Raw genomic sequence first — 24,027 nt, 5'->3', positions numbered from 1 at the left:
TTAAATATTAAATTAATATAATATATCTATAAAAAATTATTTTAAATTTTTTTATCAGACTAAAACAATTAATAAGTTTATAAATTATAATATAGACATGAAATGCATTTGCAATATGATATGAATTTTAAACATAATACCTGTAATTATTTAAATATAAAATATATTAATTATTTAAACATAAAATTTAGTTGACGAAATATTTTATAAATAAAATAATATTTTAGAGATTTAATTATTTAAAAAAATTAATTAAATTTTAATTTTTTACTATAATATAATAAATTGATAAAATTTAAACGAAACAAACAATTTATTAACATAATAAAACTTAAAGAATTAAAATTAATTTAAATAAAAAATTAAAAAAAATCCTAAAAATAAAAGAAAAACCATATTTAAATTGGAAAAGGATAAATGAAAAAATAGAGACGAGCGAGGGGAATGGATCCGATCGGGGCATCGGGCAGTGGCTGTGAATGCGGAAGCAATGGGGCTGAAACTTCAGAGCTGAGCGTTTCCTTCTCTCTTCTCCAAACTCTGAAACATTATTCAAACTCCTCTCCTCATTTCCCTCCCAAACCCCATCTTCATCTTTATATGCTTCATTTCTGTTCTCCTTTCCTTTGCATTCCCAGTTACTTCCCCTACCAGTACCAGGCATGTCTGTCTCTCTCTCCTATTTATTCTTCTCCTTGTTTGGTGCCTGAGAAAATTACACCAAATAGGATAAAGCTGAAATCGTTAGTTACCTTTACTATCTTCAACATGATTTTTAAATATAATTAGTGCCATTGATTTGAATTAGGTGGTTTTAGTTCTTTAAATTATCTCAATAAATGATGAGTCGATGCTTGAGTTATTTGCGTAAATGGGGTTTTTTTTTTACCAATTAAACTAGTTTCATATGTGTATATTTGGTAATTTTGCTCTTGATGCGTGATCAATGAAGATCATGATCTGCCTTTGCCATATGTTGTTTTAAATATGTAAATGATTTAAAGATGTTTATTTAAATAAAATATTAATTTATAAATAATGTTATTATAATAATGATAGTAATAATTAAACACATTTTATTTTTTTTTTATTGTAAAAAAAAATATTTTATTTTAATTAATTACTAAATATACTTTATAAATATTTAAAAAATATTTTTATGAAGGAATAAATCATGCAAGGATAAGCATAAGATGGAATAAAAAAAATTCTATACCATCCCAAATCATCAAATTGGTGGTTTGAAAGGCTTTTAGGAAACTATGATTTTACGACCCAAAATCATCAATTTTTTTTTTTAGGAACAATCTTCCAAATATGAACATGTAGAGATGAAACCATTACAAACCATGATTCAAACATTGTATAAGATACTTAGATATTTAATATGAGAGTTTCATTCTAGCTTCTAAAAATTTATGGAATATAAAATTTATCATGTTATTATTCCCAGTTATTTTTGTAAAATATTGAAATAAAGTTGTTGAAATATGCTTTGTTAAGGGTAGAACCTAGAATTAATTGATGATCATGGAGAGAATTGTGTAACTTTACATTTGTTACAATTGGGAATGTGTTTAAGCGTGTTTCTCTTTTTGGATATTTTTGCTTGAAAAGTCTGTGTTTTTAGGTAGATTGGCATTTTCAACTGCTTATTCACTTGGTCTCAGAAGATGCTGATAGTTTTTGTGATGTTGGGTATTGTAATATTAGAAGGACCAGGCATTTCATTACAGGATAAAATGGGAAAGGTGCTGGGTTGAATTTTTTACTAAAAAAGTCTGGCATACGAAATCCATGAGTTTAAGATTAATAATGTAGGTATCTTAAGTGCCTGTGCTTTTATGTTGCACATTCTACTGATACAAATTTTTGCTCTAGTACTGGATTCCATAGCAGTTGTGAGTTCAGAATGACTATTTTCTGTCTGATTCCCTTAATCTGTTCTTTATTCATTCTCAGGTTTAACTGAATTGCTCACCTGATGCAAAGTACACGTCTAGAAATCTTGCTTTGTTAATTTTCTCGAGTTAGATGAGGACAGTTCCTATGTGCCTTTCAATTTGGCAAGTTCCCAGATGCAGAATCCACACCTTAGCTAAATTTTGGCAGGAAAGCTTTCACAGCTTACATAGGTCATGTAGAAACAATTCAAGCTTTAGGTTGCTTTGTTCCAAAGCCAATGGGCCTGAAGGAGGATACAACAGAAGATGGATTAGAAGACCTGTAAGTACAAAAACAGAAGGAACAAATAAAATCACTCAAAATAGCAGTAAATCAACAAGTATTGGGCATGAAGTTTTGGATGAAACAGTTTCAACTAGTGTTGCAGTGAATGTAAAGAAAAATGAAATAAGTGAACTTCCAAAAACTCAGTGCTCTGATAGCCAACAAAAGTTTCCTGAGAATGTTGATTTGGCCAATCTTTTGACAGTTATTGTCTTTGATCTTGAGACTACTGGCTTTAGCAGAGAGAACGAGCGAATTATTGAGATTGCACTACAAGATCTTGAGGGAGGTGAAAACAGCACTTTTCAGACGCTAGTAAATCCTGAACGCTTTGTTCCTAATTCAAATATTCATGGCATTACAACCCATATGGTCTGCAGACCTGGTATTCCAAGGTACTTTTGTTTAATTTTTGATAATTGATAGTTTTCTTGGGTTGCCTTCCACAATTAAGATACCGGTTTATGAATTGAAAGATTGCATTTTATTTATTAGGTTAAATTTATTTCTTCTTTTTCCCCCTTATATTTGGGGGGGATGCTAGTTAAGGTAACTAGGTAAGGGCATCAGCAGATGTGTTATTTTTTATGGTTTGAATTTTGGATATGTTTTTCGTGAAACCGAATTGTGACTCGACCCGAAAGTTTCGGGTTGTGATCGATTGGGATAAAAAATGAGATCTGTGGTGATAGCGGAGGGCACGGGCCAATAATATTGTAATATTCTACCTTTTTGCGATAGAGATGTAAGATATTCAGGAAACACACTGGAGGGTTAGGATTTGAGAGTTCTGATTGATTGTATTTTACTCTTTTCATGACAGTGAAACTTTTTCTCTTGTCTTACCCCGTGGACGTAGATCTTACGATTGAACCACGTTAAATCCTGTGTTATTCTTCTTCTCTTCAATATTGTATGATTGTGCGATTTGTGTGTATGCCTTAAATTTTCGTGCTTGTTATAACAAGCTGCTTCTTGTTTTAAATTGCCTTTGTCTTGCTGGAGTCATGAATGAACAAGATGCCTTTTCTAATTAGCTATTGGCACATTAGACTTTGGGGAACTATCTTGGGTGGCTGATTATGATTTAATATTCTGATTGCTTATATAAAACTTGGGTCATGTTGTATAAAATCACATTTATTTAAATATCATTAATTTGCCAATCATGCGGTAGCTTGATTGTTATCATGCAGTGAGTGGGGAGGTATCGAGTTCGATTCTTCTCATTTATCTTTTATAAGATTTATAACCTTTGTGGTAAGAGTTGTTGAAAGAAAAGAGCTACCCTTACCGTGTTGTCTCTCAGTTATTACTCAGCCATTAAGCCTTCTTTGATCTATAATGCCTTTACTTTTATAATGGTTGTTTTCAATTTGTGCCATTTACATGGGTAGAGTTATTTCATTCCTAATTCATGGAGGGGCATGTGTGGTTCATATCAGTCTTGGATGTGGATCAAGGAAACTATCTTATTGATTGCATCAAGTGAGTAGTGATTGAGAATCAAGTGTGCCGTTGGTTAATCTTTCTCACTGTTTCTACTAGATGCATATATTTGATTAAATTAATAATGTACAAATATCGTTTGTGGTATTTCTGTAGGATGGAAGAGCTGATACCCATATTACTGCAGTATATCGAAAGCCGTCAAAAACCAGGCGGCTATGTACTGTTGGTGGCTCACAATGCTCGTATTTTTGATGTACCGTTTTTGACTAATGAATTTAGTCGATGTGGTGCAGATATTCCTTCTAACTGGCTATTTGTGGACACTGTTCCTTTAGCACGGCAATGGATGAAATCCGAAGGTATTTCTCACTTTCTCTACATACTTCAGTACTTTATTGTATTTTACTTTAAGGTACTCTACAATTTAGTTCCTTATGTATAACAAAAACCACAATTTAGTTCTATTTTTTATGAGAAGCAAGTCCTTGAGTTATGTTTGTATTAACAAAATAATCATTCTGTTAGAATTTATCCTTAGTCTATTATAATTGAAGTGGTCAACCCAAGTACAAGGGACTAAAATGTTACAAATATTTAAATTACAGAGCTAAACTATTACAAAAAGTGAAATGTGATAAACTAAACTCTTACAGTTTTGTACTCACTAACAGTTGGTGAATTTTGACAGAATGACTACCTTGTTAACAGAAACATTCAAGGATTAATTTGTTTCTCATAAAAAATAAATAAACTAAATTATAATTTTTGTCATATCTTAAGGGTTAAATTATAAATTACCGTTTATTTCATTTATTTTTGTTATTATGTATGGGAAATGGAGGCTGCTAAGCAATTTCTGCATCCCAGTACACGACTAATGGATTTTTGCTTTTATTTTTGTTGTTGTTGTTCATTTATCTGATGGTGAGAGCTTCATATTTGGGTTTGTTAATAGGATTAAAACTTTCTTCAAGAGTATCACTGGAAGTTCTTCGTGAGACATTTGGAATTAAGTTAAGTGGATCAGCTCACAGAGCAATGTCGGATGTGAAAACATTATCATTAGTTTTTCAGAGGCTTGCATTCGACCTGAAACTGACACTTCGCAGCTTAGTCGAGAAGTCCTTCAAATCCTCAGATTTGACCAGTGTGAAGAAGAAAAAGAACGATTCAAGCTAAAGTCATAATGTGTTCATTGTAACTTATTTAACTCATTCTTGTCAATTCAACCTCAAGCCATTATTTTCGGTCATGGAACACAGGAAAAAAAAAATGTAAAGAAGTTTTAACTTGGTTCTTATCAAAGTAAATTCAAGCCATTATTTTCAGTAATTCTTGTTTTGTTTCTCTCATATTTTGGCTGGAAAAACACACCAAATAAAATATATGAAGATTGACCATGAAAAAATATTAAAGAAGAATATACTTTTATTGAGAGTCTAACTCAAGACCTCCACCTAATTAAGCAGGTGCTCTAACTAATCAATTGATCAATCATTTTACAGTTGAAACATTAATTTAAAAAATATTATTTAGTTTTTTTTGAGTTTTTTTTTTTGATAAAACGTATCGAACTTAATTAATTTTAAGTTCATTTACAATATTCTCTAATTAACATTTTTAAAGAAGCATTTTTCTTAATAACAGTTATGACAATAATTTCAAACAATCAATTCTCCAAATATTGTGTTTGGTTGATGAAGAACGATCTTAAAATTTGCAATGTGTGGTATAATTAGCAGCAAAACTACATTACTTTTGATCCATTTACTAACCCAATAATCAACTCTTAAAAATGGAAATATTAATGTAATCATAGGTTCAACGCTCATTATTTTGTCAGAATGTAAATTCCTCGTTTGAGCCACATCATTCATGGCCCCCAGCCGGAGAGGCTATGTTTTCTGTTCACCTGGATTAACCACGAAGCAACAATATTAGGACTTTCACGAATCTGAACACAAGAAAGCAACTATTGAAGACGATCTGGGTTAGCTAGCTCACATTATTTTGAGCAATGTTTGCAGGTATTTGACAGCAAGGAGTCATGAATTAACATTTTTCATATATTCATCCTTTTTCAAGTTGGGAGACACAAGTGCAAATAAAATCTAGAGAAAATATAGTTGGATGCATTAACCGATACAAACAATCAGCAAAGCCTCATCTCCTTGTAAACAGGAGCGTTGGTGAAACCAAGCCACCAAGTTCCCCAGGAAATCAGAAGAATTGATGAAGGGTCTGAGTCAAGAGAACAATACCCAGACCCAGTAACAGCTATACACATTTTCCAGGGCATTCGTTCCCTAGTAAAGACCCTTCCCCCCCTCACAAAATTTTGATTAAAAAGAAAGGGATCTTGATTAATCTGGTATGAGATGGGACAATTTAAAGCTATACCATTTCTCTGCCACACAAAACATGTCTCCATCTATGTGCGTGTAAAAGTTGCAGGGAAGGGCAGAAGGATAAGAACGAGTGAATTTTGGAAATTACGTATATGCTAACAAATCACAAGAATATCTCCTTGAGAATTAGTAGGACCAACGTGATAAAGCACATGATAACAAGCACAATTGCACACATCACCATCCCTCGTTTTTGTGTTCTCTCAGCCTGCGGGGCCCAATTAATTTGATGAAACATTGCTATAGAACATATGAGAGAGAGAGAGAGAGAGACAGAGAGAGGCGCTGGATCCTAAAAGCAAAACCACTAATAAGGATGAGAAACACACCTTTTGCAACAGTTTAAGTCCCTCACTCAATTGTAGTGGCAATATAAGAATAAGAATATACATTAGTACCTCGAGTTTCCAGGATCCTCAGTACTGAATGGAGCATAAGAGCGATTTTGGAGAAGCGAAGTGCCCGCTAACTCGATCACCGGCCCTCCTCCAGAACTTATCGACGTCGTCAAATCAGTCGATGAGCTTGTCGGAACCCTAATGCTCTTCAATGCATCTCTATATTTCCTAAGTAAAATGGTCCTATTCCTCGTCGCCATAACCAAAATCTGTCAAAATTTTGGAAAATAGATCCGAAATTATTGAGATATCTTCACTCATAATTAATGGAGAAAGAGGACTGGAGGTGGCGTCGTCGGAGATGATGCATTTGGGACAGCGAAGATTGAAATGCTGAGGTTGAGTCGTCTGGGAGGTAAGTTAAAGAAACAATGAAATTAAAATTCAAAAAGGACACTGGCTTGTTTGTTTGTTTGTTTGTACAACTGTTCAACTGCTAGAGCGGAAGGACTCCCTGTGTGAGTCTGTGCGGATCCATGCTCCATTTCATAAGGGCCCTTGAATTTAGGAATTTTTTTAATAAAATCTCTTAATTTTTATTTATATTATAAAAATACTTAAACTTTAATTTAATATAACAGAAAGTCCCTCAAATCATTTTCTGATGGGTACTTCCACCGATTATTGATGTGGACATGTTTAAGTGTATAAAAAACTATTTAAAAAATATTTCTCATGCTAGATGGCATTTTAATAATAAAATAATATTTTCTATCTCTCCCTTATCTCTTTGTGCTTTCTCTCTCTCCATTATCTATTTGTGCTCTCTCTCTCTCTCTTTATTCTCTCTCTTTCTAATATTGCCCCTAAACATAGGACTTCTACCTTGTCGCACTTGCAGTTGCACATTGCCTTATCAACTCATCCCAAGTCTAATTGATAATTAGTTTTGAGTATTGTGATGAATATGGGTAAACAAGTCTCCATTAAAATTTGTTTGTTCATTATAATCCTATGCCGTTTCAAAATTGATGTTATAAAAATAACATCTGCTTGAAGTTTTAAAGCCTCCCTTTCAAAGAAATGTTTGATTTACAAATCTGTAAACCCAACATCATAAATTTATTCGAAGTTTTAGCTTTCAATTCATTGTCAGTTATCTCATTTTTTGTTTATTTTATCTTATTTATGATATGGGCAATGTTAGATGTATAGGGCAATTGATTCTTTTTTTTTTTTTTATGCTCTGCTTAAAAAAGTTTTTTCTTTTTTTTTAAATAGTCATTTGTTCTCATTGTGAATTAAAAATGAGTTTATTACTTTTAATCTTGGCAAATAGATGTTTAAAATTTTGTAGTTGAATGGGTTTTAGACATTTCTTTAATTTTAGCTACCATGGAATATTCCTCCAAAGAGTTTCTTTGTTTTTTAATTGATTATTTAGAAATATCCCATTGTTAATTGAAGTTGCTCCTTCTTATTGTTCTCTTCAAGTAAATTGTTGATTCAAAATACCTTTTAGATGTGGGTTTTGTGAACTTTTCCAATATTGTGCAAGTGGGTTCTTTTAATCTTTAATTTATATATATATATATGTATCTTGGTGTTGTGAATGAATCTGGGTTATCTCTCATACAATCATTTAGGTATTGTAATGAATGCGTTGATTAAATTTGTGTTCTCTTTCATACAATCATCTGTTTATTGTGATAAATCTATATTTGATTGAAATATTATAGAAATTATTGATGTTGTATTTGGGTATTGTGATGCATGATTATTTATATTTCTTATGATTTTAATTTTTTTATTCTAAATGTTGATTTTCTTTTTTGTATATATTGATTTTGATTGAAACACAAGTGGTTTTGATTTGTTATTAATTTTGGTTTATTACATGGAATGAAGAGAGAGGATAAAGAAATCAATTATTTTTTATTATTAAAATATCACGTGTAAGAGAGAGAAAATATTTTATTATGTTAAAGCCAATATGACATGCACAAATCAGCACTTGATCGGAATTCCAAACGGAATCCAATCAGAAAGACTTTAGTTGATATAAAATTAAAGTTAAATAATTTTTTTTAATACAAATTAAAGTTCAGAGAGATTTTATTGAATAATTCCTAAAATTTAATGATAGTGGATAAAAATTAGCTTGAATTTTGGGTTGGGCAGGGTTCAACTTCTTAACCCAATGCCTTTGCTATGCTGGTTGGCAAACTATACAACCAAAATTTTAGGTTATTTTTTTTTTGTATTTAAGGCAAATAAAAGTAATTTTTTTTTATAAATAATTCAAAATTTTGTAAATGGAAGGTATTTTTCAATAATAACATATTATTATTTTTATTAAAAACTAATTTATTTTTATATATATTTATGTATTTAAAATTATAATTTTATCAAAAATATAAATTTATTATTAAAATTATGTTTAAAATTTATATTTTTAACTTATATTTTAATTTTTAATAAATAAATTTATATTATATAATAATAAATTAAAATAAAAATAAAAAGAAAAAGAAAAGTCCCCACGAAAAATCCGTTCCACCCCGCTATTCAATAAGAAAGTTCTTAGCATTGACTCCGAACTCGCATAAGGTAGGAACAGAAGTCGGCTGCTCCCAACTCGCTTGTTGCCATTCTTGGTTTGTTGGTTTTGTTTGGATGATGATAAATAGAGGAATAAAGATAATAAAATATAAAATTAAAAAAAAAAAAAAAAAAAAAAAATATGAATGACGATGGATATATATGATCGACACATTTTTCATTTCATTTTTTTTTTATTTTTTTTTTTTTTAAAAATATTTTTTTTTTTTTTTTTTTTTTTTATTATTATTTTTTTTTTTTTTTTAAAAAAAAAATTATATTATTATTATTAATATTTTTTTATTTATAATCTAATAATTTTATTTAATGTATTTCACTTTGTTAAAATATTTTTTTTTAATATAATAAAAAATAAAAAATATATTTATATATCAAAAAAAAAAATAATTTATAAAATTTTCTATTAACAATAATAATTATTTTATTATTTTATCTACTTAAAGTAGGCTTCACATAAGAAATCAGAACAAAAAGCAACAGTTTACACCTTATTTAATTAAATTCTAAATCACAAAATTTTATGGGATTCAATTGAACTTCATACTTTATGCGTTTGATTTGAATACCAAAAATAAAATTCAAATTTTATGAATTTAAATTTAGAAAATAATTATAATTAAAATTAATTTCTATGAAATTAAAAATAAATTTTATAAAACTTATATAGCAATATTTTATGAACTAAAATGTCAACTCTTCTTCCTTTTTTTTAGTCACATATTAATTCTACTTAATATTAATTAATATGCTAATATATGTCACAATAAGATACAAAATATATGCCATGTATGATAAATGACACGTTAATATCATTAATATAATAAATAAAGGATAAATTTCATGTTGGATTAGAGAAAAAAACTCAGAAAAGTAATAAAGTACAATGAGTAGCAAACATGAACTAACATTAATCATTGAAAAGTAATAAAGTGATAAAAATTATAATTTTTAATTTTACTCTTGATGATAATTTAAGGAATAAGGATAAATAAATTTTAATTCAAAAATTATATCAAAGAAAAATTATATAAAATTTAATTAAATTTTATTTTTTAAGTTGTGATATTAAATGAATTTTATTTTATATAAATTTTAAATTTTGTAATAAAATAAAGCCAAACGGTATGTTGTTGTTTTTTCTTTTGTAAAAATTACTGTAATTACATCAAATTAATAAAAATAAAATAAAAAAAGCAGAAAATATAAAATGAAGAGCAAAATATAGATGACACCCCCTTTCCTTTTCTGCGAGAAATTTACTCAGGAGAAGAAAAGAAAGAAGAGGGACGCGAAATAGTATTGCTCCTCAGCCCCTCCCCTAAACCTACCTTATAAGTATCATGATTTCCCTTTTCAATTTCTCATTTTTTTAATGCCCTAGAATAATTCAAGATCACAGCTCAACAATCCATCAAATTCCCCACTACCCACATTTCTCTTGGGATTTTTGAGCTCTAATTTTATTTCCTTAAAAAGGGAGCTATGGATGCTGATTCGTGGAGCGTTCGTATCTCTTCGGGCTCTAAGCGATACCAATCAGTCCTTCAATCGCGATCTGGTGAGCTTTTTAGAGGGTAGTTTCTTTCTTGTAGTCTGTTTGGGTACTTAGAAAATGTAAAGGGTAATAAAATGAATAGAAGTGTTAAATTTTTTTTTTGTTTTTTGTTAATTTGAGCTCGGAAATATCAACCCCAGAACTCAATTCTTCTGCTTTTCTATGCTTTATTACTTTTTTTTTTTTGAATTTTGATGGGTTGATGAGAATATGAGGAAAGAAAATAGGGATTCTGGGTGGTGCTATTTTTTTTCCCCGGCTTAATTATAATTATTACTACGCCAGAAAGGCCTTGTGCTTCACTCAACTTGATTGCAATTATTGAAGCGAAAGTTGAAACTTAAAGGTAGGTTTTTTTACTAGGGGAAGAAAAGAGCTTCTAAGCAAAATTTTGCTTCCGGTTTCTGGGAAATGAAGCTAATAAGTATTCATTATAGCAAAATGAATATATAAATTATCATTTCAGATATTAAAGTTGATAGGCATTTATTGATGGGGGCTTGACACTTAATAAGCTAATAACTCTTAACTAAGATCAGTACATACTGTATGAGTGAAGAACTAAGATTTGTAATCTTAATCTGAAAGATTTAGTTTTGTTTCAACGGAATATAAGATGGATTTTGGCTTGTGGCTTCTTTTCTATTTTTATTTTGAGGTATGAATAAAGAATTTACTTAAAGCTTTGGATGATATGTTTTTAGATGTTATAAATATCCTTCTGCTCATCTGAGCCTTAATAAATCTATCGAACTTGAAAATCTTCCTATGACCTATTTATGAAAAGGTTGAAGAGAAAAAGGTGCTTTTACAGAAGGTAAAAAAAAAAAAAAAAAGAAAAAAGAATGGGGTTGGGTAGCGAGCTCTTGAGTATCAAATATATGGTTCTATAATTTTGTTTGGTCTATTTTCCCTGCTTACTGAGCTGAGCATTTTTTGGGGGTGATTATGTAAGCTTTCTCTTTAACTATAACTAATTGTAATTATTCTTGCAATTGCAGACGTGTTTGTGGGTTTTGAAGAAACTGATGGAGATGATGATATAAGGGAGGAATTTCCTTGTCCATTCTGTTCAGAATATTTTGATATTGTTGGGTTGTGCTGTCATATTGATGATGAGCATCCCATGGAGGCAAATAATGGGGTATGTCCTTTCAATAGCAATTGCGATTATTCTTAATTGTAGAGTAGAAAATTTCTTCTTCTTTTTTGCATACAAAGGATTTGTTCAGGACTTATGCATGGTTTAGAATGCTACTTCACAGTTATGATTTTGAAATTGAGTTTCTATAAAATAAAGGTAAATTACTGTTTAGTCCTTAGAATATAGCTTAATCAAATCTTTTTAGTTCCTCACTTTTGATAAAGCCAACTATTTGGTTCTTTTAAGTGAGATTTTCTGTCAGTGAATGAGTATATGGACAAGTCAAAGGAGATAATATTTCTTCATATCAAAAATACCCTCCTCTCCCTGCCTTCCTCTAAATCTCACTCTCTCTCTCTCTCTCTCTCTCTCTCTCTCTCTCTCTCTCTTGTTTCTCTCCAAGCAATTCGATGCTATTAAAGCACTGAATAGAATCATTGCAAAACATTTCTCTCTTCGTCTTTTTCATGGTATTGAATATCGATAATGGGCTCTCTTAATCAGACCTGCTGATGGTATTAGCAAGGGTTTCGCTTTTCAATTGGATCAAAAGGGACTCAATATGATATTTTGGTTGGTGATAATCCCAAAAAAGCTCAAAGATATTTCAGATTCTATTCAGTACAAATATGGCAAGGTCCAAATCAAGAATGTTGTTGATTTCACTGGCGGTATCAACGAGGGTGTTAAGAAAATTCAGGAGACCATTGAAGGATAAGCAGAATATGTTTGTGGCCTTGCCCAATTCCAGTCCTCTACTAATAGCCTCTTACATGTCATGGCCTGATTCAAATACTGCATGCCTTTGAAATCCTGATGGGTTCTTCTCATCCTCCTCTTTGGTGTTGGATCTTAAAGTCCAGCGATCGCCTTAATCGGCTGAGTTGGGTTCCCATGAAGAGGTAGAATATCCCCCGTGCTGTTGGCTACCATCCATGAAGCTGTTGGTGCCCGAGTATTCTTGCTGATCCATATCTTCTCCACACAACGTGCCATCTGCTGACCCTCATTGTCACATACTTGTGGAAGCTTAGCTCCATTAGATCATCACTTACTAGGACCTTTAATTCTACAAAAGGTTCTTTGGCCTTGGTTAATTTCTTCCCAACAAGAGTAGCTAAGGAAGTGAAACTCTTGGTGCTACTGTCTATGAGTTGTTGAAGGCTTTGGTATTATTATTATTATTATTAGGGAAGCAAAAGGAGAAAGGGTAGGTTTAGTCTCTGTTCAGAGTTCAGTGACAGGCACAATTGGAGAAGTAGAAGGTCATTAAAGTATTTTCACTTTTAATTATCTGTGATAAATTCAAAATATGGACGGAGGGTCTAAGTAGTTGACTTTATCAAAAGTGAGGAACTAAAAAGGGTTTTTTTTGAAAATATGAGGACCATAGTTGTCAAATTAAGATTTGAATCAAGAATTGAAATCTTCATTTTGTGAATCAAGAATTGAGAATTGAATTGAATTGTAAGATTTGATAAAAATTTTCTAAATTAATTAAAAATGATATATGTTTTAAAGTATAAGTTAAAAAAAAATCACAATAACTCATTTAGCTAATTATAGAAGTATGCTTTATAATAGAATAATACATTCTTATTATGTTGTATAGTTTTATGTTATAAATCATAAACTTGTAGACAATAATTGTTATTGTGCATATGTTGAAACTCTCACTTAAATTTAATCAAATAATTAAATAATAAAAAAGGATTGTGGGTTAAATTAAAAGGTCAGGATATATTAATATAAAATGTCATAATTTGACAACTATAATTAGAGGAGTAAATTAAAAAAAAAATGAAAAAGAAAGAAATTTGAGAGGGAAAATAATGGCCGATGGAAGAAAAATGGCTAGTAGAAGGTTTTATGTGCACTTCTCGTAATAAAAATAAAATGAAATTTTAAATTTTAAAGCTATAGGGTGTAACAACCCTTTAGAAAAAGAACCGACCGATGAAAAAGAATCGACTGAATTGGTCGATTCATATAGATTCACCCAATTCACTATTGAATTGTAAGATTCGGTTGCAATTTAGTGAGCATAAATCACAATACAATTCGATTCAAAATCAATTTCAATATCCAATAATTTTTATGCTCATCACAATTCAAATCATAAATTTGTATTTTTCCATGCAAATTGCCCATCACAATTCAAAACATGTTCTATCACAATTTTCCAAAACATAATTTATTCAATCCACAACAATGCTTAATACTTGTGGAAATACCATTTCACAAAGCTAAATTCATACATACTATAACAATTTCAATAATCATTGAATTAAATTCAATGCTTGTTAAACATAATACATAAGAAAAATATGTCATTTAATCATATGAAATTTTTAGAACAAAATCAGTTAAAAACTAGTTGTGCACAAACCTCTGATAAATGACTCTCTTGGCTCTGACTTAGTGTTTCCTTCCCCTTCCCTGAGTCTTTGCTAACTAAAACACACAATTTGAAGTGTTTCAGTACTCATTTAAACCGTCTCCCCCCATAGATTCAATTCACTGAGATGGAGAATTAAATCAAATTGTATGAATCAAATCGAGAATCATACGATTCTAACAACAATGATGAGGACTAAGTTGTCAATTACACTATAATCCAGGGACTAAATAGTAATTTGCCCTAAAATAAACGTTTTCAACCTCATACAAAGTTTTTACAAGCTTAGCCCAACTTGATTTTGGTAGCCTTGAATTTTGACAAGTTGGGTTAAGTTGAGCAGCAAAGGGACTCCCTTACATAACTGGCCTTCAAGTTGTCTGAAGTTGAGCTGGACTAATCATGCATTCTTGCCATGCTCAATAGTATTCTACTAGCGTTAATTTCCTCTGTTTGATGATTGGGGAAATCATTCTTTTTGTGTTATATGCAGTTGTGTGAGTCTCCTGATGGGTATGAATGCAAATATTGATTGACAGGAATGGGGTTTGACTACCCAGCTAAGAACGTTGCTATAAATGATGTTGTGATTCCAGCCTTTGGCGTGGCAAATATTGTTGTAGAATAGGGTGGATTATGTTATAGACAATAGGACTAGCCTTCCTTTTCTAGTTCTCTGAAATATTAGAACTAAGTTCCTATCGCATATGAGTTTCATATTAACGGGTTTTTTTTATTTTTAGGAAAGTGATTAATGTTTGTTACTTAATAATGGATGAATGCATGTTTCTCTATAAAGATGAGAAGAGTTATTTTTGCTCATGATATGTGCTCTTTATTACAGATTTGTCCAGTTTGTGCAATGAGGGTGGGGGTTGATATGGTTGCGCACATAACCTTACATCATGGACATGTATTCAAGATATCCTTTCTCATAGAGTTAATGCTGTCTTAGAAATAACAATTTCTGTAGAGTCTCTTTGTATGATGTATTGATGTGTGCGCATCAGGAATATTTAGCTAGTTAAAATTCTCCTATTTTTCTCCCTGTCTGGACTTCTCATATTTCCTTTTTACTTAATATTTTGTAGCAAACCTGGTAGCAAATCTTGAAACATGTGAACCCAGGTTGTTTTCTTGTTTGCTTTCTGTGTGGAAATTGCTAAGACTATTTCTGATGCTTTTGCTCTAAAAACAGCAGAAATTTCTTGGGGAGTTCAAAACTTCTTTTGACAACAACGAGATGCCTTGGTTTACATTTTAACTTCATGTTTCAATCGAAGATGCACCATTGCTTTTTCCAATAATTATAGCTTGTTTTCATTAATCAAGGAAGTATCTTAGTGGCCACTGTTGTCACGATTACGTATTTTAGTTTGTCAAATTGTGCCATGTTAAAATTTAATTATTGTGTGGCCTAATGCATTGACTTCCTTAACAACTGCATACATGCAGCGGAAGAGGAAATCACGGAAAGGTGGACATCATTCTACTCTTACTTTATTGAGGAAAGAGCTCCGAGAAGGAAATCTACAATCTCTTTTTGGGGGTTCTTCCTGTATAGTTTCCTCATCCAATGCAGCGCCTGATCCTTTGTTGTCTTCATTCATTTTGCCCATGGCTGATGATTTTGCAAGTGCTCAACCTTCTTTTTCAAATGAAACAAGCTCAGCCAAGAAAAGCTTGGATGAGAATGTTTTAGAGCGGTATGTTAGCTAGTTGTTCTTCTGTATACTTTCCTATAGCATTTTACTTGGTCATATGTTAGAATGCATATACACTAATGATAAACCACAATTGGTATAATATTTAGGTGCAATATCATAGAGAAAAATAATAATCATCTCTATTTATGCCTTCAAGTAATAAAAAGGGCCTCTCTGATGGTACTTTTACTTGGGGAAGATACAAAATGGTTTAAGCCATTTTCAAGTAAAGTAATGTGGTTTGAGTTTTGACAAAACAAGTACCCTATGGTTAAGTGTGTTAGCAAATAAAGTCCAAACACTCTAAATGCTGTTAACGGTTGCTGGTGTGGCAAGGAAAAAAATAGTGTCACTTCAGCAGCCATTAACAGTGTTAGGGTGTTTGGACATTCTTTGCTAACTGACTTAACAACTGGGTACTGGTTTATCAAAGCTCAAACCGCAGGACCCTACATGGAAATGACTCAAATCACATCTTTTTTTATTTTTTTGCCATTTTTTCGTTAATTGATGGAGTAAGGGTGTCATGATGCACTATGCATAATGTTTAATTTGATGTTATAAGATATCCATAAGAGGGCAAATTCTTTGGTCCATTGATGAATATGAGAACAAAATTGTTAAGGATGCATTTTGTTGGCTTTGAGGGAGAGGGTTGGTGGGAGAGTTTGAGCTGGACTAGAAGTGACCCAGGTATGGTGTACCCGACTTTTTGTGGACAATGGACAATTAAGAGAGCCTTTCCAACAACATCTAGCCTAAACTTCTGTTCTTTTAGATGCCAATCATACCCTCTGATTATTATACCATGCCTCATTGGTTAAGCATTTTGGGCATTTATACTCAAGAATCCATTTGCCATGTCATGAAGTTCTGAACTTAAGCTTCATCAGATTAGATGAAAAATTGTGATCATTTATTCATTTGATCGAGTATAGCCATATTACAGTTTGCCTTCTCCCACATACATTCCCAATCATTTTGTTACAGTATGTGAAATTATTAGATGAACATGACCTAACGGGATGCCACAGCTGAGATGCTTTCTCAAATAACTAATGATTTTGCTGCTGATGTGACAATATGCAGCAAGTCAGGGGAAAAAAGAGGTTGTTATTTGGAGGGTACTCAATAACTTCCATTCCCCTCAAATGACACCTCCAAAATGATTTTTTTTGCATGTGCGCAGGGGATGGGGATTAATGAGAAAATAGGAATGGATTGTAAATTTTTTATTTCTTTTTGACTTTCCTTGTTATAACTTTAATTTTTATTTTAACATTTCATAATCGGCCCTAATTTTATCTTTGTTTTCATGGTTGCTTTCCTTCTCTTACTTTTCACCCAAAACCAAACAAGAGAAGGTTTCCCTCTCATTTTTCCTTCACCCTCTAATCAAACAAGGAAGAGTAACTGCATTAACTTTCCTTCCTTTTTCCTCTCCTTCCTTTCTCTTTTTTCCCAAAAACTTCTCAACATGCCATGGGACCCTGTGCTGAGTTTGTTCTGTTACTGTATCCAGAATTGTAAAAGGTTGATTTCCAAGTTTGTCTGAAGTGGATCAATTTCTATATATATTGCATATTATGGTCCCTACTTACAGTTGAAATCTGAATGATTTAGTCATTTTCAAAATTTGTTGGGTCTCATCCAAATGAACAATATCTAATATTTTGGTTTTTGGCGGCAGAAATATGAAGTCATCTCCCCTGTCAGTTAAGGATCAGGAAGAGAAAGCCAAGAGGAGTGAATTTGTTCAAGGGCTATTGTTGTCTGCCATTCTTGATGACATCTTATGAAGAGGACTCATACTGGCCACCGCAGTTATAGAAGTCCAATTTTCAACTAAGGGCCCTACAATCTTTGGTTGGTTTGTAGTGAATATGCCAAATTGCCAATGTATTGAAGGCAAGAGTGTTGAATAAGGTGTAAGCTATGTTGCATGTGAAATTTAGTTGTTGGACCTGTACTGATTTTATATTTCAGGTCGTCATTAATAGAAAAGAAAAAAAATAATTTATTTTCCTCTACTCTCCTCTCTAAATCCTAAATCCTAAAATGGCTTTGCTTTTATGTGCAATAGTAATCAATTTTAAAATAAAAGAGATGGTTTTTCACCCAGCAGCCACATTTTTTTAAGTCCTGAGGGATTGATTTAGGTGGTCTGACGTCTGTAATTCAAACGTTTATATTATTTAATCTTTATTCTTTTTACCCATAACGTTGACTGTGGCGCAACCGGTGATGGTTAGATATAGATATTTCAGACAGGTGGGTCAAATGGGCAAAGTTAGTTAGTAACATAAACTGAAAACCACCATCATTTACCCTTTATCACGAAAGATACTGTACTTCCCTTCTGGAGAAAAGATAAAGGAACTTTCTGGACCATGGCCATTTGAAAGTTTTTCGCTTTCTTATCAAGTTATTTGGGAGCTCAATCAATTGCAAAAAATCCCCAGCCAGAATGCAGGGTACATGTTTTTGTCTCTATTACATGTAGAAACAGCAGTTCCTTCGACGCCAGAAATCAAGAACTACCTCACAATATAGGATAATGTGCTAATCAACTACTTTGCATAGACTGAAATGTGCAAATATTGGATTCACTATCCAATTCTACCCGATGCAATGCACTCTTCTAATCACAATCAAATGGGATACAAGTATGAATGTGGGATAAGAGAGCAACGAACCTAATGCTGGTGGGATCTGTCATACACCAAGCACAAAACTGAAACCCATTTGGACCTTTCATCTAAAGACACATTGCACTAGAGAGAGAAGGGAAAAAACAAGAAAGAAAGGGAATCAGTAATAACAACATTATGAATTCGTCTTAACAATGAGTATCGTGTCAAATAAGAATAGAGCCCTTCAATGCTCGAGGTCAGTAAATTATATGATATCTAATTAACGATAAATGTTTGCCTAAACTCCTAACGAAAAAGAGAGCGCCAAAAAAACACTCCTTCGTCAAAGATTAAAGACCTAAACTTAACCACTGTGGCAGTCTTGTGTCCATGATCCTCTTCACTACGTCCCTTACAAAAGAATCAAAACAAGATGAGCAAAAACCTTTCATCATACTTGTCTGTCCAGCAGCCATCCTCTCACCATGGGTGCAAATTGATGGTGGGGGCATAAATTGGACTTCACTCCTCTTGTGCTCAAGACCACAACCAGCTAAGATGGTATGCGTAGAACTCCTTGCAATTTCCTTGAAAGTATCAGGGCCTGCAGCAGAAGAAATAACACAATTTGAGCATTTCTGGTACATGGTAAACGGCAAACACACCCACAATGCATCCAAACAGAAGGCCACTCACTACTAAGAATTCATGAAACTTATCAAGATTGTCTGCAAAGACCAATCCAAATCTTGATGATATGAATTCTCATAGCTTAACACATCAAGAGAACTACAAGTATAATGAAGAGGAAATAGAAATCACATGGTTAACAAAAAGATTCAAGTTTCAGATAAGATACCTAATTCAATGTCCTGAGACAAGCTTTTCAAGTGGCTTTTAACCATTGATTGCAATTGTTCCTTTACCACATAGAATTGACTCTCTTCTCTAGCTTTGTGAGGTGCCAAATTAATTTCAGATGCAATGCCCAGTCTGCTGTTGCACTGATGGAATTGCTCATAGCCAGATATAGAGTTGATCCCAGTGAGTTCAGGCCATAATGTTAAACTGACAGACCTCTCAGTAGTTGTAACAGAAGGATCCTGAACCGCTTGCGTTCTCAATTGGCTTGATCTAATAGAAAAAAGATCTCCATTTTGCAATGAAGAAGAGGGATGGTCTTGTAATCTCACATCCAGGAATGTACTTTGCCACGACCCTAATTCTTGTGTCCTTGAATTTTGAATAGTGGTTTCCCTACATTGATCAATTTGAGGATTTGAAGGGTCACTATGCAAGTTGGCAGCTGAAATGCCATCAGCTCTGACAGCCATATTATTCATTCTGCTAATAGAAAGGAGATTTTGTATATGGCGGTGTATCTGACGTCTCACTGACAGAGTTGGCGCCCCTGCTCCAGATACTGGAGAAGCCGCCTGAACATCCCCAGAGGAAAATCTGGGAGATGACAAATTTCCAACTCCTTGAGAGAATGCAAAACGAGGTGAAGGCTCTAAAGTGGGGTCTAAACCTTCTCCATTATTTGCAACAGGAGATGGCCTATTAAACATGTTGCTTGTTGTCCTTTGACCAGGCAAAGATTCCTGAGCTTGGGAGCTTGAGGATCCAACAGCAACAGGTCGACAGCCATCACAATACCAATTGCCTTCAGGTACTTGCCGCCCAAGACCAACACAATAGGTATGTGCAGGTGAATCACAGAGATCACAAAGTAACATGAGGCCATCGTCCCCACCTTCACGGCATTCTGTACAAATCACATTCTCATATGGATCAATAAAGTTCCTTATTTCTTCCTCTGATGGTTGATAGACCTATATAACAAAATAACATAATCCAAAACAGGAAATAAGAAACAAATAAAGAAAATGAACATAATAACCGTTAAGCAATAGGAATAAAGAAATAAGAGAGACCTGATCACGTTCGGGCACTTCTATTACCACATTTCTCAGATCAACTCCCACAGCTGTTCTTCCATTCTTAGTTATTGTCTTAAACCTCCGCTTGCACAAAGGGCAACGTGACTCTATTTTTGACCACTCCATGATGCAAGTGAAGCAGAAATAGTGACCACAGCAGTCCAGCGTCCCCCGCAATTTCCTTTTATCCTCTTCTGAGAGGCAAATTCCGCACACCTGCTTTCCAACATCTGTTCTTACTTCCTTTACCTTCTCCTTGCCTTTTCTTGCAATGGGTTTTCCTTGTTCACATAAAACCCCAATCTCCTGAATTTTCTTTATAGACGAAGAGCACCTCAAACTCGTCTTTAGTTCACCATACAAGTAGCTGGCTTCCCTTACCTGCTCTCTCTCTTCCTCCGAGATTGTAAACTCATAATCAGATGATCCAGAAGGCATAAAATCTGAATCTGAATATACAGTGTCTCTCCTCCTCCTCACATCTGAATTTTCCCTGCTCTTTTCTCTTACAATTGCACTATCATCTATAAAATCAACATCATATTCATCATCGTATTCACACCTTTCTTTCTTCCTCAACCTACGATTGTTTCTTCCTTTCTTTCCTGAAGGCTTCTTTGAAACCCTGGATTTCCTCTGCTTTTTTGGACCACGCCTGGAGCCCCTTTTCTCAATCCTCCTCTTACCCACTTTCATGTTATTAATCTTCTTTTTTGCTGTCAATTCTTCATCCTCATCCAGAAAATCATCTTCTTCATCTGGAGTGAATTCCTCATCATCATCATCACCATCGTCATCATGAACATAATCCTCATCTTCCTCCTCATAAGATACTCTCTTTCTTTTCTGTGAGGTTCTAGCCCCAATTTTCCCATTTGGTTGAAAACCCTTGTTATTTTTGGATCTAACAACATTCCTAAACTCTTCTTCCTCTTCCTCTTCCTCCTCTTCTATATACCTACCAAAACTCTCTTCTGAAGCATAATCATCTAAAGAATTCCCCAAATCCTCTGAATCACCATCAGATGCATTTTTCTCAACTTCAACCACATAATCCTCATCTGAATCATCAGACCCCTTATCTTTAGACCTAACCCTATTCTTAAAATTTCTCTTACAATTTACCTTCCCTCCTCTTCCCATCTATTTTGCGCATACAAAAAGAGAAGACCAGGAACCCAAATATTAAACCACCAGTTTTAACCCAATAAATAACGTTCTAAAAATTCTTAATTCACACAGCTATACCGAAATCAAATCACATCGAAGCAAATCCCCTTATTCTTGAATTCGTTTTACTTTGTTTCTTGCTTACGTTGTACTCAAATGAGGTTATAAAATTAATTCACAGTAATCCCATAAAGAATTGTCCCTATTTACCAATTCTTTCTCGTAACCGATCTATAATAACGCACAAAACCAAGAACAACGGACCAAAAAAATAAAAAACAAGCAAGACCCAGATCACAAAATTCAAGATACTCAAAGTTGTCCATGTTATAAATGCTTTTTAAAAAAATAAATGCTTTAAATTAACAAAGAAAAAAATTTTAAAAACATAAACCCACTAATAGGAGGAGCTATGTTTAATTTGCTTCGAGGAAGACGAGCAGAAATATATATATATAAATATACTATGACGACAGAATTAATCATTTAAATTCTCCGACGCCCAAAAGAAATTCAAAAAAAAAAAAGAAAATTGAAGAAATCCCAAAATCAATTGTTTCGATACAAAGCTAAAAAAATATACAAATACGTATACACCGAGCTAGAGAAAGAAAATCTATGGAGAGGAAAGGGAGGGAATGGGAGGGGTGGGGTTTGGTACCTGAAAGGAGGACGAAACGAGTTGAAAACAGAGAAAACATTTAGCGAGATTTAGAAACTACTTTATGCTTTTCGTTTCGGTGGTTGCGTTTCTTGATGCCGTTGTCGTTTTTACTTTTTATTTTAATTTTATATAATTAATAATTTTTTCTTTTTCTCAAATTAAATAAAAATTCATCAGATTATGATATTGTGAAGGTTGATACTTATGGCGCGCGCGACCTCATCCGTGGATTCGTTGTGAAATGTTCAAAATGTCCTTTGTAATTCCCTTTTTTTTTTATTTTAACCGTAATTTTGACCGATTAGATTTAAACAATTTAAAAAATATATATATATAATTAATTTCAAAAAAAAGAAGTTGAAATTTATTTTTAATTATTTAAATTCACCTCAAATCTACTTGATATTATTAAAAAATTTAAATTTATCAATTTTATATTATTTAATTAATAATTTACATAAAATTATTTTAATTAATAATTTATATTTTAAAATTTTAATAATTTTTTAAATATTTAAATTTTATTTTATATAAATAAATTATATATATATATTTATAAATATTATTATAAAAATATATTTTATATTTAATTAAATATTTATATAAATAAGTTCGAATTATAGATATTCAACCTATAAAACTTAAACCGATTAGAACTCATTTTATTCATATTTAGTAGAATCAAATATCTGAAAAATCGAACCGTTATCATTTTTAAATATCACTAAGAGCAATGAAATCAAATAAAAAAAATTTTAAATTGAATTCAAAACTAAATGGATAAATAAAAAATTAAATTAGATTGATTCAATTTTTAGAATAAAATGAAAATATGCTCTAGATATTTCTTAAAAAAGAATAATTTAAATGAAATGGCTTTTAAAGAAATAAGAAAATTTTGTATCAAAAAATAAAAAATATTAAACTATTATAGTTATATTTTAATATCTTGCAAAATCAAATCTCAATATTATTCACCTAAAAAGCAAAAAATAATATTTATTTACTATAAAAAGAAAAAAGATAATATCAATTGAAATTTAAATTTTTTAATGTCATTTTTCAATATTATAGGGGTCAAATTGTGAAAGTCTTATGTTTAATAATTCACAAATCACAATCGTTGGAAAGAGACGCAAGTTTGGAAGTGAATCATTTCACCACTCAAAAACGCCCAAGTGTCAACCCTTTTCCATTATAGCCATGAAGTTGAATAAATGATTTATATTTAACAGAATATTACGTGATATAATTTTTAATTTTTGTTTTTAAAAAAAACTTATTTTCTTTTTATGGATTGGTCCAATACTATGTTCTCTCCTTATCGAATCATTGGGCAGCGGGCCCTACCACAAATCAGCGGTCCAATACCATGTTCCTCTTTGAAATTGGGTTCACGCAGAAATCAGACCGGTTAGTTTTCTTTTTTTTTTTTTTTTTGAAGGGCAAATTAAAATGCATTACATGGCCATTGAGAAAGCAACTACATATATTCGTTACACAATTAAGGTCTAAGTCTCATTCTCCTAATCTTGTCCCTTATCAGTAGATAATCCCAAACACATCAAGTTCAGCCCCTAAAGTAAACAAGCACTAGTTCAAGCAAACTAAGCCACAATTGAGAGTCTTCTTCTCCAACGCCGTCAATACCAGGAGAATAAACATACAAGTGAATCCCACCAGAAACTAGGAATATCCTTCTTTCTCAAATGAATAAGATAGCCTAACATTTAACAGCCATTCAAGCAGAACAATTATTCCTTAT

General features: G+C 32.2%; 3 protein-coding genes across 6 annotated transcripts; 2 read left to right on the top strand and 1 right to left on the bottom strand.

Moving 5' to 3' along the window:
• Positions 1-419: 419 nt before the first annotated feature.
• LOC110659409 (exonuclease DPD1, chloroplastic/mitochondrial) lies at positions 420-5,013 on the top strand. 2 transcript variants are annotated; one of them, XM_021817328.2, is made up of 4 exons: positions 420-660; positions 1,963-2,624; positions 3,835-4,040; positions 4,637-5,013. In XM_021817328.2, the coding sequence occupies exons 2-4, from the start codon at positions 2,035-2,037 to the stop codon at positions 4,858-4,860; spliced, it is 1,020 nt and encodes a 339-aa protein (XP_021673020.2). In that variant the 5' UTR covers positions 420-660; positions 1,963-2,034; the 3' UTR covers positions 4,861-5,013. The 2 variants fall into 2 exon arrangements, with proteins under 2 accessions (XP_021673020.2, XP_058002871.1); XM_058146888.1 differs by having other exon boundaries at positions 420-664.
• A 5,242-nt stretch (positions 5,014-10,255) lies between these two features.
• Positions 10,256-17,882, top strand: LOC110657014 (protein DEHYDRATION-INDUCED 19 homolog 3). 3 transcript variants are annotated; one of them, XM_021814057.2, is made up of 5 exons: positions 10,256-10,607; positions 11,606-11,748; positions 14,991-15,059; positions 15,602-15,852; positions 17,543-17,882. In XM_021814057.2, exons 1-5 carry the CDS (start codon positions 10,532-10,534, stop codon positions 17,649-17,651), a joined length of 648 nt encoding a protein of 215 aa, XP_021669749.2. In that variant the 5' UTR covers positions 10,256-10,531; the 3' UTR covers positions 17,652-17,882. The 3 variants fall into 3 exon arrangements, with proteins under 3 accessions (XP_021669749.2, XP_058002870.1, XP_021669750.2); XM_058146887.1 differs by having other exon boundaries at positions 14,991-15,070; positions 15,598-15,852; XM_021814058.2 differs by lacking the exon at positions 14,991-15,059 and having other exon boundaries at positions 10,260-10,607.
• A 763-nt stretch (positions 17,883-18,645) lies between these two features.
• On the bottom strand, positions 18,646-22,351 carry LOC110657016 (uncharacterized). The gene is made up of 3 exons (XM_021814059.2): positions 20,423-22,351; positions 19,345-20,320; positions 18,646-19,089 (listed from the first exon to the last, which is right to left on the bottom strand). The coding sequence occupies exons 1-3, from the start codon at positions 21,569-21,571 to the stop codon at positions 18,836-18,838; spliced, it is 2,379 nt and encodes a 792-aa protein (XP_021669751.2). The 5' UTR covers positions 21,572-22,351; the 3' UTR covers positions 18,646-18,835.
• Between the last annotated feature and the right edge of the window lie 1,676 nt (positions 22,352-24,027).

Source organism: Hevea brasiliensis, chromosome 5 (assembly GCF_030052815.1).
Source record: "Hevea brasiliensis isolate MT/VB/25A 57/8 chromosome 5, ASM3005281v1, whole genome shotgun sequence".
NCBI lineage: Eukaryota > Viridiplantae > Streptophyta > Magnoliopsida > Malpighiales > Euphorbiaceae > Hevea > Hevea brasiliensis.
This window is presented reverse-complemented; position numbering and strand designations above follow the sequence as displayed.